Raw genomic sequence first — 23237 nt, forward strand, 5'->3', positions numbered from 1 at the left:
GCCTCCAACGGGCACTGGAGGCGCACAGGCACCAAGCCCCCACTCCACCTCGCTTACCTCCCCGCTCTCCCCTCCCCGGACTTTTCTCTGCCTGGTGCTCTCCACTGCTTGGTGCTGTGGCTCGCCACGCCACTAAGCCCAATGGTAAAGACGTCCCTGTACAGGTCTCACTTATTTATTGATGTGCTAAATCTATTCGTCTGATTGACTTATATGGCATGAAAAAACTGCACATTTGTGACATGCTTAGTCAACAGATATGAATATGAAAATGATCACTTTCTGTGGAACAATAGCTATTTGAGCACTTGCCTAGGCAGAGATAACAACACTGTGAAAATTATTGAAGAGTAAGAGAGCAAACACACCTGCGTAACTCCAACTCTCACTTCTCGATTGACAGATCCTCCTACTTTTAACATCTCGCCACCGCTCTTTAAGAATCCAGATCCTCCTCTTAGAAAACCAGTGGCCATGAGTTCCAAAACCTCTTCCAGTGTAGCCCGCTTCACATTTTGACGCATCACTTCAAGAAAAAAAATAGTAATTTAATTTAATAGAATACTTTTAAATAATTGCTTGGACTCATATTACTTCTGTGATTTTGACAAGTAGCCTGCCTTGTTACAGGAACAAAGGCAACAAAAACTTAGTAGAGTTTAATGATTATTAAATATATGTAAAAGCCTTCAGACAATTACAAATGATTACACAACTCATTCACAAAGGGTTTCTATCTCAATGCTTTCCTTGTATAGATTAATTGCTTTAACTTTGGCTAGCTGTAAAAATAGAGAAAACAACAATCTCCACAATACAATTTTATAGTAGAATAACAGAATTGTAGAGTTGGAAGGGATCCTGAGGATCATCTAGTCCAACTCCCTGCAATTCAGGAATCTCAACTTACGGTCCACCATCCAATTTGAAACCATACCAGACCCTGCCTAGATTTGCAAATAGTACACAAATATATCCAGCTTATTGCTGTGAAATTATAGAATAATAATTGCATAGACAATTCAGTATTTAATACCTGCTGCTTGCTTTGGTATCAGTGCTGTAGCCATAACTGTTCCCAAAAGTTTTGATACTGCAACTCGTACGCCATAATTTGAGTTTTCCAGAGCCTTAAAACAAAGTGTTGCTACATTTTCCAGTTCTGCTGTCCACATGAATACAGCCTCATTTTGTAGTTCCAGTAGGCACTGGGGGCAGGAGGAAGAACATGCCAATAATTGTTTAATATTTCTAAAATGCTTACCCATCCACTCTGGGAATAGAGCCAGAACAATCATCGCTGTCATTTATCCCACTTATGAGATATGATTGGTATAATGACTTTTAAAAATCCGGAAAAGTTACACTGAAATCTATCTTTACATTGGTGCTCATACAAAAACATTATTATGAGATACGGGATTGGAGAGTAATACTGAATCACAGGATACAAGCATCCAATTCCTGTCTACAAACACTTCAGTAGCATTTAATTTTCAGATGTATTGCGGGGGAGGGGGGAGGGGGCTGCCTCCTACCTCTCAGTTTAAAATCTGCCCCTGCCAAAAAATCTCTGCTCCAGAAAAAATAGAGAAACAGACCACTTCTCTCTCTCCCTGCGCAAAATGTTGGTTTCAGTGCTTTGAAGGGAGAAGAAAGCTACATTGTCACATTCTTTCCTCAGTAAGAGGAAAAAGTCCTTCCTGCTACAATTTAGAATCCCATTACAAAGATTAATGCCAAGTATTTAAAAAATTCAGATGGGAACTGCTCTGTGGCAGCCCAAATGCTTTCAGAAGGTGATATGGATAAGCTAGCCACCAAAGCCACATCCCAACTACACTGTGCACACTGTGTGACATATTAAATAATGTCAAAATACAGCACACCAAGGAAAGACCAACAGAAAATTTAGTGAACAAACAAACCCTGCGTGTTTATAAATTGTAAAATAATACAAACCTACCTTTGCTACTGCACATCGCACAGCCATAGCTCTGTCTGTCAGGAGAGATCTTGCATTCTTATAAATATCACGGTGGCAAGAAGCTGCAGCACCACCCAGCCCACTTAGGACTTTCTGCAAACTCATTAATATTTCACTCCGGCCCTGTGACTACAAATTGCATTGGGATTTGAAAGGGAGAAAGAGAGAATGAAGCGGAAATAAGAAACAACTCGTTCTGTGTCTTCATAATGTAACTACGAGAATTATCTAAAAAGTGAAGGGCAAAGGGAGATGGCTCATAATTCATATATGAAAGAGAGAGATACCACACAACTGGTGTCATGACGCATTTCTGAGGTATTTTTAAGGTAATTTGGCAAAAAAATGACACTGCCGACATGGGTTGCCATACACCCAGGTTTTCCCAGACATTTTTGCCAATTTCCACCTGGACACTGCTTCAAACTGCAGTATTCCAGGTATGTCCTGGAAATTACTGACGTATGGCTATCCTAATTGAACAAAGAGTATATAAATAAAAGACAGCAGAATAGCCTTAAATAAAATTTCCTAAGCCTTAATTGATGGTTTTAGTCTGTTACAAATTAGGCAAACAAACTACAGATGGAAAAGAGTGAAAAATATGATTTTGGTTTTTTTTACAACTTTCACTCACCTCAGCACTTTTCAGAGACTTTAAGAGATTGTTAACTGTTTCTGGAAAAGAACTACCCAGCATTCTCCCCATTTTTTCATAAAATGCTCCAACACATGCCACTGCAGTGCTACAAAAAGGCAAAATCATCATTAGTATTTTTTCACTAGGTAGCATGCTAGTAAATAGAAGCATCAAATCAAAACTTAAATATCTTCAGGCAAGCGGGCAGTTTTATGTGGTATGCATACTTTGTAAGGAAATCAGAGACTACAAACTTATATTTTGGCCACAGATATAGTTTTAGAAATGAGAAGGTAAAAATTCACATGGATTAGCAATTAAGTGACAGGTAAAACGAATGCCAAGTTTCATTAAGTTTTTCCACTCTCATGCTCATTAGGATTTTTCTCACCCAAAGAATGACTCACATTTCTCACATATTTCAAAATAAATATAGCATGTTCACCAACTGTAGTTTGGAATATTTTAAGAGTATTTTATGTGCATAGAATGCAGTCTTCTCAGACTTTGCATGTCTGATGCTAACAAAATAGTCTTGAAAGCATGGAATTTAATTCCAAATAGTTTGATAACCTATAGTTCCTAGAAGATGCTCCTGAGAATTCCCTAAGTGATTTTCACAATGACTGGTAAAATTATGTCAAGTAATTGGTTGGCTTAGTTTCCTTCAAACTGCTTGGCAGTAATCACTTAGAAAAACTAAGATCTCAATCCAGTCTGGATTGCTGCAGGTGAAGGAATATAACTGTTCTCAATTAAGCTCTATTTTTGGTGTCCTCCTGCACAAAAGCCAAGAACAACTTCCAGCTAGAAAACCTTTGCAATTCTTCTGTATACACAGGTATGTTTAGACTTAGAAATACAATAAGCAGGCTTCTTCACATGGAAGAAAGCCTCTCCATCAGAGGCTGCACCTAATAGATCCAGAATGCAGCAGTGCTCATCTGCATTGCAATCCTATGCACATTTGCCTGCCTGTAAAGCCCCAATAGGACTTACTTCTTAGTAAACATGCAAAACAATACATTATCAAGTCCTGCATGTTGCCAGCACAGTGATTTGACAAAACTAAACAGAGCTCTTTTAGAAGTGGGCAATATATTCAGAGATTTACAGGCCCAGTGAATTTATTTATTTCCAAGTAGACATTTAAAGAATTGTTTCATCTTCCCTCCTTCTGCAATAATACAGTGGTACCTCCAGTTATGAACTGAATGCATTCCAGAGGTCCGTTCTTAACACAAAACTGTTCTTAACATGAGGCACGACTTCCGCTCTCATCCTGGGGCAAAGGTTGCAACTAGGGGCATCTACTTCCAGGTTAGCGAACCGCGTTACTCGAAGCATTTGTAAGGGGGACAGTAAGTAACCAGAGGTTCCACTGCTGTGTGGATGCTTAAAGACTAATGCTAATCCAACGAACACTTTCTTCCACTGATATCCTGCAGCATCTATATAATCCCACTTTAAATATTACTGCCCATCATCTAGGATGCTGAATTAAAGGTCTGATCTTATGTTCTCAGTTACCCTCCCACCCTCAGCTGCATAATTCTTGTCACAACCAATATTGTGACAAAAAACAGTAGGAAATTGATTCCATTGTTACTTCAAGGCATCATTCATTTCTAAACAGGTATATTCCCCTGAGGGTTCTGTAAGCATGAATCACAAAAATCATTCAAATCTGCTCAGCTACTTCTTCAGTGTTCTAAGAAATTAACAAATTAACCATCACTTGTAACAACATTATTGTCCTGTATGTGATCTGTTACTTACAGTTTGGTTGGTAAGTAGGCTGATGTATCATCTTTACTTTTGATAATTTCATTACACTTATCAAGTGTCTGAAATACAGTAAAAGTATCTCCAATGCTATACAGAGCAGCAAGGTTTTTAGCAAGCAATTTCCGGGTGGGTGGCCCAGGAGAGCTGCTGATAAGACCAGTTAGCTGTTCAACAAGTTTTTTTTGTTTTTCTTTTACATCCGTCTGTTAACAAAACAAATTAAAATTTTATTTGCTCTGATTTTCATAATTCAACATTCAAATGTTTAATTCTTTCAGGTGATTGCTATTCAAGTATTTTTATTTCTGGGATATTTTTGCTAGTAGAGCTATAACCACCTGTCATATGTCATTTTATTTTTCAATAAGATATCCTGACATTCGTGATATTTGGTGGTTTATTTAATGAAGCTGGTACTGGCCTAATCCACTGGCCCATGTGCCTAAATGCTTCTGGCATTTCTCTGAAACTACTGATACAAATTCACTTAAAACAAACTTGGAAAGGGAATTACAGCTCAGGACATAACATTCATCTCAAATTATGGGCAAATCAGATCTTTTAAAAATATGAATTAGTGAACTACATAATAATGTCATGGAGTTAGACTGCAATCCTTTACACTGATCTGGGACCAAGCCCCATGAAACTCAATGAAAAAGGACTATATAAAAACCAAAGACTGGTGGGAGGGGACATGGCATACCTTGTTAGCAGCTACTAGCACTTTGTCAAGAAACCGCAGCCATTCAAAGATAAAAACTGGTCGCTTTGCTTCTGTGATTTGAGCCAAAGCCTCTTCATTTAATAACAAACTGTGAGCAAGCTCCATGGCTGGCTAAAATCTGCTTTTGTTACAGGTGTACTTATTTCCTATTAGAAAACATAACATAGAACAATTATTATTATTATTTTCTTATTCCTAATAGCAGTTTACAAACAGCTCATTTACTTAATATTTGATTATATCCCAGATTGTCAAACACTTACATGAAGAATCTGCACTGATGTATTATTTCCTTAGTACCAGCAATGCACATTGCACTTTACAAACAACAAATCTGGCATGTCCTTCACCAAGGGACTTACAACAGAGGAAGTTGAGGGAAATTGTGACAGGGAGAAAAAGGAAGAGAATGTGCTGCTATTTAATTACACATTATTCAGCTTAGTTACCATAGGGTACTGGGACTAGATGTTGTTCCAATGGGCTGCCAGAGAATATGCATTTTGAGGAGGAAATACAGAAGGTGGTCAGATGGAGGCGTTCTGGCAGGCAGTTCAAGGCACTGAGAGCAGCAAGGGAGAAAAGATGCACAGGGTCAGAGTGAATAATTTTGGCAGCAGAATGCTGCATGGATGAATGCAAGACAACAGAAGAGCCATGAAAAGAATGCAGTAGTCAACATAAGAGATGACCAAGGCATGGACCAGAATTTTTGGTCATATTTTTGTAACATTGTAAAAGAAGAAATAATTTGGCAATGAAAATGGAGGGCAAAGGATAGAGAAAACCAAGGCTTCAAGCCTGATCAGTAGAGGAAGGTGATGTTATTAATGATTAAGAATGAAGGAGGAAGGAGATGGCTTGGGAGGAACCAAGTTCGATTTTGAGTCCTACTGAGTTTGAAATAACAATGCAATACCTAGACAGAAATATCAAAGACACACTTAGAAATGCACTAGAACAGGCATAGGAAACCTCAGCCCTCCAGATGTTTTGGGACTACAATTCCCATCATCCCTGACCACTGGGCCTGTTAGCTAGGGATCATGGGAGTTGCAGGCCAAAAACATCTTGAGGGCCGAGGTTGCCTATGCCTGCACTAGAATGAAGAAAGTTCTTCTTAGGTAGAGGTGGGTGACATCAGTGCATAGTACTGAAAGCCATGATATGTGATAATGTTACTCAGGGACACTGTATAGGGACAGAATAGCAGATGGCCAAATACAAGCACAGACATCTGAGAAACCACAATGAAGAAAGAAAACAAAGAGGGCTTCTCCCTCTAGAAACACCAAAATATCAACTAGACAGAAAGAGAGCCATCTGAAAACAAAATCAAGGAGACCTAGGACATAAAGCAAAGTGAAACAAGTAGGGGAAAGTGATCTACTGTACCTAGATATCAAAGAGGAAGAGAACTGAGTAGAGACTTTTGGATTTGGTGATGAGGAGGCATAGGCAGTGACATGCAGCTGGCAGACTAGATGGGGGCCAGCAACAGAGTTGGGAAAAAAAGATTAGCTCATGAAAGTAAGCAGGGGTTTGATGAAAAGGGGAGGGGGAGGGAATTGTACAGTAGTCAGACCTAGAAAAGGGATCAAGAGTTGGTTTGTTTTAATAAGGAAAACAGTGGTGCATTTGAATGTTGAAGAGAGGAAGAAAAAGATAGGATAACATAAAGAGTGATACTGTAATGACAACAGAGATGGCAATTAGGAGGGCACAGGATTAACAGTAAACATGGGTTAACTAAAGATAATAGGGTAGTCAACTCATCAAGTGCAATGGAGGAAAAAATGTCAGAGAGAGAGAGTGCATTGCCAGGCTAGTAATAATGATTATGGAACCTCTTTTTGGCAGTCCTGTATTCATTTACCTTGGAATTAAGTCCTATTGAACTCGATGGGATTTACTTCTCAGTAGACATAGAACTGTACTGTAATTTGGAATTTCTGTCATTCAGAAGAGCCAGAAGTATTATCTCAAGACATTTACTGCCTGATTCACTTGCTCTGAGGTGATATGCCAGGGAAGTCACACACAGATAGGAATATTAAGACTATGTTTTAAGAGTGCCAATTCTTGTAGGAGCTGCCACTTTATGAGATTCCTCTACAATCCTGTCCTCTGCTACTGCTATAAGTAAAATTTTATTCAGACAAAAGTGAAACCTGAATTTGTGATCTCAGATTCCCCTGCTGAATTTATTTAAAATATTCTCCACAGAAACTTCCAAGTCAAATAACAACCATAATAAAATCAAATATCAATTTACATACAGTATACAAAAGGATAGGAACAAAATAAAACTTGGAAGTAAAAGAGAGGGGCAGGGAGAATAACAGCAAGGCAATGAAGGCGGAATTAAACCATCAAGCATCAAAATTGTAGGAAGGAAATTGCCTGTCGCCAGGTGCCTGAAAGCTAGGAGGTGTAAGTACCAGTTAAATGTCTCCCGGGAGAGGATTCCACTGCCAGGAGTACTGCAGCTGAAAAGGCTCTATTGCTCATCGTTTCCCACCTCAATAAGGACAGGGTGAGAGATGAATGGGACATAATAATAAACTGAGAACTGCACCATTGGAATCAGCGACAGAGAGCCCAGAATATCTGCAGCTGCCTGCTGCGTGCAAGAGCGAGCAGCAACCCCATGCTTGCTGCTGCATAAATGGTGTGAAACTGCTGTAGCTGCTGGGGATGCCCCCAAGCGCTTTAAAGCCCTGCTCAGTTTCGGAGGGAGCTCCATCAGCTCGTGTGCTTCGCTTTGCATGCAGAAGGTGCGACTTCCCAACCCCCCCCCCCCGCCCAGTAGTAAGAGATCCCCGAGGGGCCATTGCCAGTCAGAGGAAACGGCAGTTTCGGATATCCAGCCCCAAGGCCTGCCACCAGGCTGGTGTCAAGGGCAGCCCCAGCGATAAGGAAACCCGCCGCCACTCAAAACTCCTGCCCGCCCCTCTCGAAAGCGCCTGCCTGCCCTAAAGGCCGAAGCACCCCGCCGCGAAAGCAGCGCACCACCTTAACTTGACCCCGCTGCCCACCCGTAGGAGCCGCCGTTGTTCGTTCCCTCCTCCCTCCTCCTCACAGGGACCCAGTTAAAGTGCCCCCCCCCCACGCCACCCAACCGCCATCCCTTAATATTGACCCAGCGGCTCTTCTCCCCCCCCTGCCCCCCCCCCCGCAAGTAAGTCCTTCGTCTCCCAGACCCACCTCTTCCGACAGTTCGCGGTACCGCAGACCACTGCGACGTTTGACAGAAAGGGGCAAACACCTGACGTCGCCATGGCGCACCGCTCAGTAACCGAATCCCTCTCTCCCCACCAGCTGAGGAAGCGCCGGCTACCGCGCAAGCGCATTCCATACCCGGAAGCTGGTCGGTAGAAGGCACGCATGCGCACCTGCGCAGTTGCCGAGAGACTGGAACGCAAGAGGGCTAGGCTTCACTGGGTGGAAGAGGCGCGCGGAGGCTGGTAGGGAATAATGATAAAGAGCTGGTGCTGTACCGATTTGAGTGTTGCTGGCGAACGTTGGGCAGCTTCTTAGATCAGGCTATGGGCAGCTGCTAGCCGTGGGGTTCCTGCATTGTGGGGGGGGGGTGCGGTTTAGACTAGATGACCCTAAGGCTCCCTTGCAATTCTGGGCTGCTAGGATGGCGGTATACAACTTCCACGATCAAATGCAGCGTGTTTCTGAACACTAGTTGCTGGGGGGACGGCAAGGAGAGAGGGCTGTTCTCCACACCACTATATATGTGTGTGTGTGTGTGTGCGTACTTGCAGCACAGAGGATACGACTTCATGTATCCGATGAAGTGGACTGTAGTTCACGAAAGCTGATGCTGTTAATAATAACACCTGTATTGGTGCAGGGGGTGTAATTGCGCTTGTTTGTTATTGTAGTATGTATTCTTGTTGTTGTTTTTGTGTGTGTGTGTTTTTGTACCATATTTTTCGCTCTATTAGACTCACCGGGCGATTGGACGCACCTAGTTTTTAGGAGAGGCTCCCTGCTCCCCTGCGGAGCCTTCATCCCATGGCTAAGCCAGAAGCTAGAACAGCCAGCGGGATCCCACTCGCTGTTCTGGCTTCTTCTTTAGCCGCGCACAGCCTCTCCCGGGCAAAGGGAGCCTTCATCCCCCGCCCAGGAGAGGCTGCGCACGGCTAAGGCTCCCCCAAGAGCCGCACTCCCTTTAAAGAGTGTGCGGAGTGTGTGTGCAGCTCTTGGGGGCTTTTCTACACACTCCACGCAGCTCTTTAAAGGGAGTGCTGACAGAGCCTCCCACCTGCATTCGCTGCATAAGACGCACACACATTTCCCCTTACTGTTTAGGAGGGGGAAAGTGTGTCTTATAGAGCGAAAAATACGGTATGTTGTAAGCCACCCTGAGATCTCTGGATGAAGGGCAGTATAGAAATTTAAGAATTAATAATAATAATGATAATAATGCATTAGTCCTTAAGCAAGCTTGTTCTGTTATTTTACTATGCACAGCAGGATGTTAGGATAGAATATAGACCTTTCATCTGATTCGACAGGACTCTTATTACATTCAGTTAATATGGGGAGACTGGGGTAATCATGAGGGGCTGTGTATGACACCTTTTATTTGCTAATGTGCATTCTTAGCAGGGAGCGAGTCCTCTTGAATCCAGTGGGGACTTGTTCACTTGCTAGATAAACACAGACTTGTGCTGTATGTGTCAGGCTACAATCCCACTTGAGTTATAAGGCTTTTGGGGCGAGCAGCCTGACTGGCATGATGATGTTGGGCATCAGTCATAATAATTTTTCTAGTATTTATGGTGCCACAAGGCTATTTGTTGCTTTTGCTTTCCAGTTGTTTCTAGGTGGGATTTCATCTAACTGAGCCACCACATTAATCTAAAGGTTCAGTGCCCCTAAAGTTTGCTCTCTTTCTAGGAACACTAAATGAAATTATTATTATTATTATTATTATTATTATTATTATTTATACCATGCCCATCTGGCTGCTTTTCCCCAGCCATTCTGGGCAGCTTACAGCTTACTGTTCCTCCCACCAGAGCACTCTGAAAATTGTGGCAACTATTAGCTGTAACAAAGTCACAGTTTGTTTTTGTTAATTTGTAGCTTATAATAATGTTTTTAATTGTTGTAAGTCTTCCAAGCTGGAAGAAAGTTGGGATATAAATACCATATTTTTTGCTCTATAAGACGCACCAGACCACAAGACGCACCTAGTTTTTGGAGGAGGAAAACAAGAAAAAAAATATTCTGAATCTCAGAAGCCAGAACAGTAAGAGGAATTCCTCTCACTGTTCTGGCTTCTGGGATAGCTGCGCAGCCTGCACTCGCTCCATAAGACGCACACACGTTTCCCCATACTTTTTAGGAGGGAAAAAGTGAGTCTTATAGAGCAAAAAATACGGTACTCTACATGAAATAATAATAATTCCCCCCCAAAAAATCAGTGAAAACTTTAGCTATTTTCAATGCATTCTAAAAGCTAGAAAAATATTGTTTATAGGCAAGAGGTCTGCAAGTGGAGTATTAATACCAATCATGAGTGATGAAGAAGATGACTACATGTCTGATTCCTTTATTAATGTTAAGTAAGTGCAATATTTTTCTAAACTTATCAAACTTGTCAGTGCCTAACACATGCACTAATAATTGAAGTGGTGTTTCAGATACAGAACTTTTCAATTATTTTTTGAGTAAGAGGTCTGGCTAAAATGCTTCAAGTTGATATCACCTAGAAGAGGGTTCTTCATCCTTGAGTCCCCTTTTGTTGTTGGACTAGAGCTGGCCATCTGGGGACCCAGGTCTTGCAGTCTCAAACCACATGCAAACGTTGTTCTGACTTCTGTCAGTTCTTTTAGCACACCATTGTAAGTAAGTAAGTAAATTTTTATTTATACCCTGCCCTCCCCGGCCAAGACTGGGCTCAGCGTGGCTAACATCAAATACATGAAAACACAATCAAACAACTGATTAAAATACAGCTTAAAAATTAGAATCAGGATAAAATTAAATGACTGCCCATGAATTACAACCATAGGGGTCAGGAACCTCAAGTATTCATCAGGGCCAGCTATCCATGTTGGTCCCACATGACCCGATAAATGGGCCAAAGAGGTAACTTACAGAATCCCATAGAGGGGGGTCAAATTGAGCCCGGAACGAAGGCCAGGCGGAACAGCTCCATCTTGCATGGACTAACTGTACTGACTGCTTCACTCTTTTTCTGCACCAACAACTTTTCCACCTGTCCTTTCTTTGGGACAAGAAGAGTGTTAATCTCTTGTATAGTCCCCTTTTCTGCTCCAAGAACACCTAGCACAGGAGTAGTTTAGATTTCACTTATCCGTCTCTGAACTGAGTGTATCATTTTTTGGGGAAACCAGAGAAAAGGTCTTTCCAAGAGGCACAATGGCTGCATATGTGTGATCATCCAAAACCTTATAAAGAATAAACCAAGTGCCACCGCTTTGCACTCTCTGGCTGCATACTGGCTGAGGTGTAAAGATCCTGGCTTGCTTTAAGCCAGAGCTTCCTAGTTCTGGTGTATCAGGAACTCTGGCTTACTGCAACCCAGGCTCTTTGTGCTCAAGCTGGGGCACAGCTAGAGGAAGGATAATCAGGTGGAGCAAGGGAATGATGCGTGGCCATGATGCTTGTCTACAGCTTCATAAACCATGGTTTGTGAAGCCTTGGATGATTGATCAAACATGACCAGTGACATTTGGGACTGAAAGCTGAACTGTGCACCCTTCCTCTTGCCAATTCAGAGCTATCCAGTTCCTGGGTTACAGCTCCAGTTTGGCACCCTCATATAATGTAGGATACCTGCCTCTGTGCCACAGTGACTGAACTCAATGATTCTAGCCCAGCTACATGGCTTTAAGTGGTTGAGGAGTATGTTTAAGTGGCCCATGAAACTGGCATAGGAATTGCTTATTCCTAAATCCAGGAAAATGAACTTGAACTGGAGGGCGGAATAGATTCAGACTGCCACCTAAGCCATTTTAAGCCCATCCCTGCATAGACTAACTCTTTGACTACACTCTTTCTCAACACTGCTTTTCCCACGGCCCTTTCTTGTGGACAATGAACTGGTAAGCCTCTAATATATTCCCCTTCTATAGTAAGACCTAGCACAGAAGTAGCAGCCTCTAGAACAGGTATGGGGAACATTTGACCCTCTAGATGTAGCTGAACTACAACTCCCATCATCTCTGACCATTGGGCATGCTTGCTGGGTCTGATGGGAGTTGTAGTTTAGCAACATCTGGAGGGCCAAAAGCTTCCCACACATATTCCAGAATATATTACTGTGGATTACAACTCCCTACTGATTCAACCTAGGTTTTCCCTTCAATTTCCTTGCCATGCCTTTCATATACCAGTGTGTTCTGTGAGCATGTTACAGCAACAGAAATACCACTGTGTGGGGCTTTTATCGTACCATTTAATCTATCCTTGTTCCATTTCAGCAGAAGAAAAGAGAAACATATTCTTCTTGCAAGAATGATAATTACAATAGATTGGTGGTATTCTGTTTGGAAACTGTATTAACCTTGCAATCTATGTACACTTACCTGGAAGTGAGCCCCATAAAACATTGAGGGATGTACTGTTAATCATTACATGTGGTTCACTGAAAATGCTCTTAAAACTTTATTTATTTATTTATTTATTTCTGTAATTGCTATATAATAGTTTGATATTTGGACTTGTTCAGCCAGGACATCAGACCAGGCATGCCAATGCTGAGGCGTACAAAGGAAGTGTTTAAGAAAGAAGAAAAACAAAAGGAAGCCAACGAGAGAAGTCTGCAAAAGAGTATAAAAGAGCAGGAGAAAGAACAACGTGATACTGTTTTAAACATTGCTTTGGGAAACGAGAATAAAGGTTTTGCTATGCTTCAGAAGATGGGTTATAAAAGTGGTCAACCTCTTGGCAAAAGTGGTGAGTTTCTCAGCTTCCCTTTTTCTGAATAAGACTGTATCATGGTATTATTATGGTGGTTGTTTTATTATTAATTTATAAACCTTTTAATGCCAAAATAGGCTTCGAAGTGGTTTAGAAGTATAAAAACCAATGACACAAGCATTAAAATATAAAATTAAAATACACAAACAATCCAATTAAAACAGTTCTTGGGTTGAGAGATCATGGGAATGTCTGTGTAATAGACCTGGGTGATTTTTCAATACATATTGTTCAGTTTTTGCCGCAACCAATCATCAGCAGGCCTTGCCGCAGCAACCAATCACATGCCCAATTGCCGCTGCCAATCCTGCTGGCTGCTCCCCACCCCCCCACCCCCCGCTATCCATGTAGAAGACGGCCCACAATTTTTGCCTGTTATTTCTAAGGAAAAAATATCATCTTATACACGGAAAAATATGGCACTATTTTCGATTTTGCAGCAGGCCAGCGTGACAGACCAGTAGGCTTGATTTACAGAGATGCTGGCTTTTGGGCTTGCTGGGAACCCCCGTTCCCCTTTCTTACCCCCGTGAAAGAAGAAACGGGGGTTGTTTTCAGAGTAAGAACAAAAAATGTTGCCCTGTTATTTAACTCTCTTTCCTTCCTTCCGTCTCCCCTTCTGCCTGTGTGGGTGTGTGTATGTGAGTGCCCTGATGCCTTTACTACCTGTCTGAGACTTTGACGGAGCCCCTTTCTTTGTGCAAAAGTAAGAACAAAAAAAAAGTTGCTGCGTAAGACATTTTTGGTTCACCCTAAATAGCTTCCCTCACATAAAAAAGGAAGGTTTTTTTAAAAAAAATTAAAGGATGCTATCTCATTGATTGCCCTTCTTCCTTCCCTTTGATAAAAAGGGAGAGGTTGGTGGTATAATAATAATAATAATAACCACCAGCAGCAGGACCTCAGATTCACACACAAATATGCAGCCCTGGGTCTGCTGGCCAGTGGTTGGGCCAGAACATTATTCCCTTTAGTTCTGTAGTCCCAGGCCCAACTAGCAGTTGGAACAGAGTGTTTTGCATGCCTAGGCAGAGACCCCCCAGCCCTGAGAGACCACCAGAAGGAATAACGACCCGTGACAACGTGTTATGGAATTAAAAATTGGCCACAGCTTTATTAAACCTTTCAGATGTAGGAAGCTTGGCTTAGGCATTGGGCATGTATCCCTCCCAGCTCCCCAGCTGGGGGAACTGGGGCTCCTCAGGGTGAATGGGATATGGGCGGGTGCACAGCAAGACGCTTGTGTACGCTGGCAGCCCACCCCATATCCCCGCAACACAGGGGAGTTCACTGACAACCTTTCAGTGTATGGCCATTGACTCCCATATACAAACCCCTTTAAGAGGGGACCCTGGAATCGCCGCTGGGGGGGGTGAGTCACCACTTCACACACCCCAAAAAAAATTAGGGAAGAGGGAGAGATTGGTGGAATATTAATAATAATAATAATTAATAATAAACCTCAGATTCACAAACAAATCAGCAGCCCTGAGTCTGCTGGCCAGTGGTTGGGCCAGAATATTATTCCCTTCAGTTCTGCAGTCCCAGGCCCAACTAGCGGTTGGAACAGAGTATTCTTTCTAGAAGGGAGGAAATAGCAATCTCCCTGGAGCTGCTTGTTCTCTGGCTGGTGGTTTGGACCCGGCTGGTCTTCCTCTTGCCCTGATACTTTCCCTGGGAGACAGGGAGTGCTAATGAACAGAATGTCAAAGCAAAATAAAAATCTTCAAATAGTAACATAAATTTATTGTGAGGTTAGAACCAGTATAACTTACATCTTGAGGGGAATTATTCTACAACATTAATGCAGAATCATATAGTTGTTATTTTTTTCAAGTTATGGCGAAGGCCTGTTATCTGTTCAGTAAATTTCATTTCTCTAGTAGATATTGTTTGAAATAATGCACATACATGAAAGATACAGAGAACCTGTGCAAAACAATACTTGGAGTGTGGACTTTGACCAGGCTAGACTCAAATCTCTGTTCAGATGCCAAGTAGATAGCCTAAGGTGTGTCATTAACTCATGGTCTGATCCACTTCACAGGGTTTGTTGTAAAGATAATGTGAGAACCCCATTACAAGCCACTCTGAGCTCCTGTGATGAAAGGAACACAAATGTGTCTAATAGCGATGATCATGTGTGTTTTTATCAACCGTGACTGCTCTTGTTTTCTGCAGGAAAGGGGATTGTTGAGCCCATTCCTCTGAACATTACCACAGGTTTGTGTCCATTCTCTCCTTTTTAATGTTTTAAAGTTCGAACACGGTCCCTCTTGATGTGTTAACTAGCGCTTTGAACTTGGAACAGGCAGAAGTGGGCTTGGCCATGAAGAAGTGAAGAAACGGAAAGCTGAAGAAAACTTGGAAAACTACAGGAGAAAAATGCATATGAGGAAACAAGCGGCGGAGCAGACGGCTGACCTCTTCAAGTAATGTTCAAGGGCTTCATTCCTCGTCTTCTCTTTGCAAATAAGAATTGTATTGTTTATGGGAAGGATTGTGGCTTCATGGTGGAACACGTGCTTGCATGCAGAAGGTCCCCTGTTGAATCCATGACCTCTGCAGATACGGCCAGACAAGACTCTTGTTTGAAACTCTGAAAATTTCTTCCAGGCAACTGAGGCCAGCAACAGCCAGCATAGTGGTTTCTAGAACCATTGGCCATGCTGACTGGGGCTGATTGGAGTTGGGAGTCAACATCATCTGGAGAGCACTAGGTTGAGGAACAGTGCTGTGTGGGGTTATCCTTCCCACAATGCATAAGAAACTGCCTCATACCAAATTAGGCTGCTACTCCATCAAATATCACCATCAGGTATTGACAGTATGAACTACACCAGGGGTAGTTAGCATAGTGTCCTCCACATGTTATTGGACTCCAACTCCCACAAGCCAGCATGGTCAAAGATCAGGGATGATGGGAGCTGCTCACAGTGATCTGGGTCCCAAAAGGTGTGTGTAATATAGTATTTGGGTTTGTAGCACTTCTAAACTGCCCATCGTACAACTCCCACGATGGTGAACAAAACAAATTGATAGATACATATACACCAGTGTGGTGTAGTGGTTAAGAGCGGTAGTCTCGTAATCTGGGGAACCGGGTTCGCGTTTCCGCTCCTCCACATGCAGCTGCTGGGTGACCTTGGGCCAGTCACACTTCTCTGAAGTCTCTCAGCCCCACTCACCTCACAGAGTGTTTGCTGTGGGGGAGGAAGGGAAAGGAGAATGTTAGCCGCTTTGGGACTACTTAAAGGGAGTGAAAGGTGGGATATCAAATCCAAACTCCTCTTCTTCTCTTCTATCAGTGTAATATCTCAACCAGTCCAAGTTATGTTTATTGGTAGTCATGTTTCATTTTATTTTTAAGATTGAGATTGAAGACCAAACAGGAGCAACTTCAAGTAAAACGAGACCTTGTGAAAAGTCAGAAAGCCTGTCAACAACTAGATATGCAGAAAGTAAGTTTAAATAAAAACATTTCTTTCAAATGTTTTTGTGCATTTGTGACCCAAAGACTTTGGATGGGTATCATTTACTGAAAGTAAGTATGCATAACCTACCAGACCAACTTTTTTACGAGCTTGTCCACCCACCCACGTCATCGTAAGTCAAGTGTGGTGCATTGACAGGCTGAAAGCAAAAAAGAACCAACTCTCTTCTGGTTTACTTCCCTGCCTGGCTTCCTGTTTTTATTGTCTAAGAACTACATACAACATAGACATGGTCCCCATCTTTTCCAGAAAATGTTTTACTGCTTCAGTGAATTGAAAATGCTAATATAATCTTTGCTATAATGCCTTGTGCTGCATTTTCATTTTTTCAGGTTTGAGTATGCAACAAGTTCTGAGACTGCTTCTATTGCTATTTTTTGAGCATTTTGCTTTTCCAGGTGTGCAAAGTTGCACCTTTTTCTCTTTCCAAATTGCCAAGAAATTGATGGGGTGGGGTATGTTGGTTGTTACTGCCAAACTTTTGCTTTAAAGGGCCTTGAATCCCCCAAAGAGATGTGGTTCTGGTTACAGCCAGAGGAGGAAAAGGAAGATGACGTGGATGCAGAGGAGGAGGAAGAAAAAGAGGAAGATGAGTTCGACGTAAGTGTAGGGTTTAGATACCATTGGAAGCTGCATTGAACTTCAATAATCTAAATCGGGGGGTCGGCAAAATTTTTTAGCCACAGGCCGGTCCACCGTGCCTCAGACCTTATGGTGGGCCGGAGAAGCGGCATGGGGGTGGGGGAGCTGGAAGAAGCGGCAAGGGGGGCAAGTAGTCCTCCTCCCCACCCCCAGCCCCAGCTGCTGAACTTAACTTCCCAGGGGCTATCACCACCGTCGCCACAGCTGCCACTGCTTCTCATGGGTAGGCAAAGCGATCTTGTCCGCTCTGCTCTCTTGCCCACAGGCGCACCAGGGCAGTGGCGGGGGGAAGATGAGCAGTGCGAAAGGGCTGACTCCAGAGAGGGGCCAGCTCAGCCCAGCCCCGCCCACTTCCTCCTCTAGGCAGGGAGGGGAGAAGCCACGAGGAGGGAGGGAGGAGGCACCACTACGATGTGTGTGAGGGAGAGGGGGGGAACGGAATGGCGCAAGGGGGGAAATGGCGCAGCCCAAATGAGCAGAATCCCCACGCCGATTCACAGACAGTCCGTAGGTCAAATCCTGAAGGCAATTGGGCCTGATCTGGCCCGCAGGCCTTTGTTTGCCGACCCCTGATCTAAATTAATAAGCTAAAATAATTTTAAAATTAATGCATAATCCATTTATGCTTAAAGGCGTATTTCATTTGTCAAACAGGAATCAGAAAAGTTAATCATGTTGACAGCGTATCTAAGGGAAGAACACCTCTACTGCATTTGGTGTGGAACAACCTATGATGGTAAGAAAAATACCAGGTATTAATAATAGCTGAGCCCTCTTCTTTAGTTGGTCTGTTAATGTAAACTAACAGTATCTAATGCCTTGGCCAAAAGATGCACAAGTCACCTTTGCACAATGAAAGTCTCCATGTAATATAAACCTAAATTTGTTTCTTTGGGAACCTTAAAGCTTATTGTATTCAACAATTATTTTCTTTTGAGTTGTTTGCAAGAGGAAAGGGAATGATGCTCTTAATGTACTTGTGTTTGAGGATGCTCACCATAAATGCAAACCCCCCTGCTCTTGATAACTGCAAGTCATATCTGCAATTAATTTCAACAACCTGTTTAGTATCACTGTGTGTGGCTTGTTTGATCTTTTCTAATTTACAGCTCTCTCTCCCCAAAAGGCTTAGTATCTCAGTCCAGTGTGTTTTTCTTGTGACAATTGTATAATGCTCTTTTTAAAAATCTTCCAGATAAAGAAGATTTATCCTCAAACTGTCCTGGAGACACTTTTGCAGACCATGAATAACTTTCCTAAAGCAAGAATAGTAAATGCTGCAAGATCGATCCAGCATAAAGATATCGAACAGTTCAGAAGACTGCATATATTTTTGTAGGGAAAAGGTTTTTGCAATGTATTTATGTATATATTGTAACACTGGAACTGTGCTGAAGTCCTATTCATTTGGAAATATGGATAGAAAGGAGCTACACACCAAGAAGATCTTATAGGAGCTGCATAATCAGTTGACTGTCAGCTGTGAACTCTAGGTACTTAAAAACAAAAAAAAGCTTATTTGTTATTTTTGTGAAAAACACAGCAAACAGGATTGGGTCGATCCTCCTTTACACCCCAATCAATTATAGAAGTGGAATACTGATCTAGTGCAGAAAAGAAGACAGGAGGGCTGAAAAGGTCCAAAATGTGTATATAGAGAGGCCAGAAATAAGATCAGGACACTTAGGTTAAAATCCTTCATGTACTAACTTAGGAGTAAGTTCTGTTGACCTTGAGTGTAAATATTCTAAATATGCCTTTTACTGTTGACCAAACTGCTCAGTTTTGTAATTTTCGGTGTTTTATACCAAAGGTCTTTCAATCCATTTTCCTAATGTCAGTGAAGGCTTAAAACAGTTAATGTTGAACTGTTCAGTAGCTATGGGTGTTTGTATCACTATTTACAACTGAATGCATTTGTTGTGTATGTAGATGTCTAAACAGATTTATATCTGGGGTTTTTTACTAACCTGCAATTTGGCTCAAATGTATAAATACTATACTAGGCACACTGAGAACCCCATACAGTACTGAAAACAAAAATAACTAGCTGTACTGAAACAGGAGGTGGCAACTAATGATATTTTCCCTGGGCAGTTACAAGTTAGTCCATCTGATGTTGACTGTGCCATCCTCCCGTTCTCTTCTGAGTTGGTTCTTTGGTTAAAACGTTTTTTTTAAAAATGCCTTTCTGGCTAAATTAGTTGATGGGCTTCTATTTAAGGTTAATCCACTTTACTGCCCATGGAAAACGGCATGAAGCCAACATTAAGGTAAAGTGTGAACCAGACTGCTAGCTTTACATGGAAATAACCTCTAATGGACTCAGTAGCCCCTACACCTGAGTAAAGGTGTTGTATTTTTCAGTGGGGAAGTTTCAAGTAGATGAAACACTCAATGGCTTGCCAAAGTGTTCAGGTTTGGCTAGATTGTGCCTCAAGTTATCAGGAGAAAGAACTTGGTGACAGTACTAATGTAAGCAGAAGGGTGGCACGTAGTTCTAGTGTGCATTAAAAAGGAAATAACACGTCTCCTTGCAGTTTGATTCCTTTCTGTTATATACAGTGTGATGCACTGTACCTTTCTCGGTAGTCTAAAAGTGAACCACCTGCCAGACTCTATATAGAACACAATTTTTCTGCATTAAGCAGTCACAGTGCAGCACCCATTACTGGCTGCATTTGGTATCTTCATTACTAATTGCACACAGGGGTAGATTTTCACCAAGATTTTCACCCGAGAGGTGCCTCTGTTCAAGTGCATGCCTCTTCCTTTGTATGCCATGTAGCTTCTAAAAGAAATGAACAATGTGGGGACTTTTTAATGCACGTCATTTATTAGGAAAGAGAAAGCAGCTACTGAACAGTAGCATAAGCCATGCATACACAACAAAAACATTACAATTTCCCAAGATTTGAGAAATACATGCTTCGGTTGAAAAATTATATTGTAAAATGTGCTTCTTAACACTGTACCAGTGATTTAAAAACAAATTTAATATTCACTACAAAGTTCCATGAAAGAATTCAAGTTAAAGATTTACAATAGATTCGGTTCCATCCGGAATCCAGTGTGAATATTCTCCTCTAGTGTTGGATGATGGCACCGAAAAGCTGTTCCCTGTGAACTAGGTGCAATGGAATTACTCAGGAGTAAGTTGACACAGCTGCAGCTTTATGGTATAAAAAACTCATCAAATCCTAGCTGTTAAAAACATCCCTTTGCAATGAATTATTCACAGCACAAACTCCGTAGATTTCACCAAGTTATTTTCACATGGCTTGTAAAATCCAAATCAAAAGAGGCTTTGAAAGCTTTTGACTGTTGTCTGGATGCACTGGTGGACTGGATGAGGTCAATAAAGTGTATATGAACCCTGGCAAGACCGGGGCTCTTTGGATGGGTGGTTCCCATGTTTGGGAAGTCACTAGTTCTGGATGGGGTTGCATGTAGCTTGGGGATACTCCTGGATACATCTTTGTCACCAGAGATTCAAGCATCCTTTGTGGTTACGAGTGCCTTTTACCAGCTTCGTGTGGTTCACAAACTATGGCTATTCATGTACAGGGATCGCCTGACTACTGTAGCCCATGTGTTCGTAACCTCAAGGCTGGATTACTGTAATGTTGCTCTTTGTGGGGCTGCCCTTAGGTTTGGTTCAGAAGCTCCAGCTGGGGCTCTGCTTGAGAGCACACAACACAGCATTGTTAAACAACTGTACTGGCTTCCCATTACTGCTCAGGATTCTTGCGTGTTTATAAAATCCTGAACAACTTTGGTCCAGGGTACCTCAGGGATTGCCTGGAACTCTTTTCTCCCAGCTCAATCACTTGAGATCACCTGCAGGAGCATCTTTGGTTGTTCCCCAAGCTGGTGAGGCTCATTTGACAAGAAACCCCTTAAGAGCCATCAGCCCAACTTTTAAACGCCTGCTGAAAATGTTTCTGTTCCTCTCAGCCTATGAAGGCATTTAACAAGACATCCATCCACAATGGTTAGTTGATGTCTGTTTAAGTTTCTATTGTATTATTATCTTTTGCTGTAAACCACTTTGCTATACAGTGGTGCCTTGGTTTAAGAACAGTCTGGTTTAAGAACGATTTGCTTTACAAACTCCGCAAAACCGGAAATAGTGTCTTGGTTTGAGAACTTTACCTTGGTATAAGAATGGAATCTGAACGGTAGAAGGGCACCGGTGGTGGGAGGCCTCATTAGGGAATGCACGCCTTGGTTTAAGAACGGACTTCTGGAACGGATTAAGTTCGTAAACCAAGGTACCTGTGTGTGTGTGTGTGTGTGTGTGTGTGTGTGTGTGTGTGTGTAAAAAAATGATGCAGTGATATACAAATATTTTTTATGAATACAATCTATCATGAATCATTATTTTTTTTAAAAAAACCAGTTCTGATTTGGATACCTTCCATTTTTTTTCTAGGTTATATTGCAGGAAAGGAATTAAGTCTGACAGAAAAACAGGTTTCCCTTTATCATCCTTATGCTTAAAAGCAAAGTGTCCAGACAAAAAGGACTCAGGGGCAGAGCATATGCTCTGCATGCAAAAAATGTCTCAAGTTCAATTCCCAGCAGGGCTGGGAAAACATCATCTGAAATCCTCAAGACTCACTGCTCATCAGAGTAGACAATATTGAAGAACCAATGGGTCAACTGAGTATAAGGCAGCTTCCTATGTCTTACCAAACCACAGCTAGGTTTTTAACACAGGCTTCCAAGCAGAGAGAGCTCCAAAACCTTGATTACTTCAAAAACCTCATATTATGTCACTCATATTATTTTCCTTTATTATTTATTACTAGTAATTATTAAATGCATATGATGACCCATCAATAAAATAGGTGGAATTTTGGAAACAAACACTTAATCTTGCAGATAAAAAGTAAAAGAACTCTCCTGGCAGAAACCAAATAGAAAAAACAAAAAAACCCACAAAATTTATATACCACTTGATTGTAAGAAAACCTCTAAGCAGTTTACAAAAAAATGAAATAAAACACTTTAAAAATCTCAATAAAAAGCACAGGTATAAAAACATTGAAAAGTTGCTTAAAAGAACCCATACCTAAAAAGAGAGAAAGCACATGTGGCTTCTACGTATCTGGACACGCTTGCGTAAACAAATGTGTTTTACGCAGATGCCAAAAAGAATGTGATAAAGGCACCTGCCTGATGTCAACAGGCTGCGAGTTTCAAAGTGAAGGTGCTGCTGCAGTAAAGATTGATGTCTTATAAGTATTATGAGGCACCTGTAACAGTGCGGGTTAATGTAGATTGGAGCATTCTTGAAAGGTGATCCTGCCCCTAATACTAACACCTTGAACCTGGCCTGGTAGTAAATGGACAGCCAGTGCAGTTCTTTGAGCAAAGCTGTGCTATGCAGAGGATCTCTTCCTGCTAGCAATCATGCAATGGCATTGTGCACTAACAGCATATTGCGAATCAAGTTCAAGGAGTGCACTGCAGTAATCTAACCTTGCAGTAATCTAACCTTGAAGTCACCAATGCCTGAACCACTGTGGTCAAGTTCTCTCAGTCCAGGAATGACCATGTCTGTCACAGCTTGTAAAATGGGCTTCCAGCCACTGAGGCTGAGCCTCCCATGAGAAAGCAGGACAGTTTTTAAAGACAGCCACAAATACAAGGCACAGGTGTCTAGTTCTGGCTTCGGAGAAGTTTTGCCTCCACAAGAGCACCCTGCAGCTCCCCTCAAAGGCCACAGCAGAACATATAGCAAGAGGCAATCCAGAGTTAAATTTCCAGGTGCCACAGTTTTGATTCAGACGAGATTTTCAATATTAGCAACAGCAAAAGGAACCACTACCTTTAGACCAAAATTCTGCAGTTGTGTTTGGACAGGTATTAGCTAACAAGTGTGTGGGCTATACTGCCTTTTCTTTAAAATATGCAAAATGGCGGGTGCCGATGGTCTGTCAGATGGCACGTTTGAAAGCAGTTTCTTAATTAGAGATACCT

The 23237-nt window shown here is 42.0% G+C and overlaps 3 protein-coding genes across 5 annotated transcripts in view; 1 reads left to right on the top strand and 2 right to left on the bottom strand.

Annotated features, from left to right (window-relative positions):
* The window catches only part of HEATR5B (HEAT repeat containing 5B), a 44984-nt gene extending 36478 nt beyond the window's left edge, over positions 1–8506 (bottom strand). The window contains exons 1-7 of the mRNA XM_083496730.1: positions 8350–8506; positions 5122–5288; positions 4407–4618; positions 2625–2733; positions 1967–2116; positions 1037–1208; positions 369–526 (exon numbers count right to left, since the gene is read on the bottom strand). Of these exons, the coding sequence (XP_083352856.1) occupies positions 369–526; positions 1037–1208; positions 1967–2116; positions 2625–2733; positions 4407–4618; positions 5122–5247 (927 nt within the window). The 5' untranslated portion in view covers positions 5248–5288; positions 8350–8506. The remainder of the gene's footprint in view (positions 1–368; positions 527–1036; positions 1209–1966; positions 2117–2624; positions 2734–4406; positions 4619–5121; positions 5289–8349) is intronic.
* A 3-nt stretch (positions 8507–8509) lies between these two features.
* Positions 8510–19780, top strand: GPATCH11 (G-patch domain containing 11). Of its 3 annotated transcripts, XR_014524501.1 has the most exons (10): positions 8514–8609; positions 10646–10730; positions 12863–13089; positions 15295–15336; positions 15425–15545; positions 16484–16574; positions 17100–17207; positions 17904–17985; positions 18445–18856; positions 18907–19780. XR_014524501.1 is itself a non-coding variant. In XM_083496976.1 (9 exons), exons 2-9 carry the CDS (start codon positions 10681–10683, stop codon positions 18498–18500), a joined length of 777 nt encoding a protein of 258 aa, XP_083353102.1. In that variant the 5' UTR covers positions 8510–8609; positions 10646–10680; the 3' UTR covers positions 18501–19780. The 3 variants fall into 3 exon arrangements, 2 of the variants coding, with proteins under 2 accessions (XP_083353102.1, XP_083353103.1); XM_083496976.1 differs by having other exon boundaries at positions 8510–8609; positions 18445–19780; XM_083496977.1 differs by lacking the exon at positions 8514–8609 and having other exon boundaries at positions 12841–13089; positions 18445–19780.
* Positions 19781–20063: 283 nt separating this feature from the next.
* LOC310702453 (uncharacterized protein) overlaps positions 20064–23237 on the bottom strand; it is a gene marked incomplete at its 5' end in the record, with an annotated part of 57960 nt that continues 54786 nt past the window's right edge. Inside the window, one exon of the mRNA XM_083493933.1 lies at positions 20064–23235. Coding sequence (XP_083350059.1) covers positions 23128–23235 — 108 coding nt within the window. The 3' untranslated portion in view covers positions 20064–23127. The remainder of the gene's footprint in view (positions 23236–23237) is intronic.

The sequence above is a fragment of the Podarcis liolepis genome, assembly GCF_965112155.1.
Source record: "Podarcis liolepis genome assembly, chromosome: 3".
NCBI classification, from domain to species: domain Eukaryota; kingdom Metazoa; phylum Chordata; class Lepidosauria; order Squamata; family Lacertidae; genus Podarcis; species Podarcis liolepis.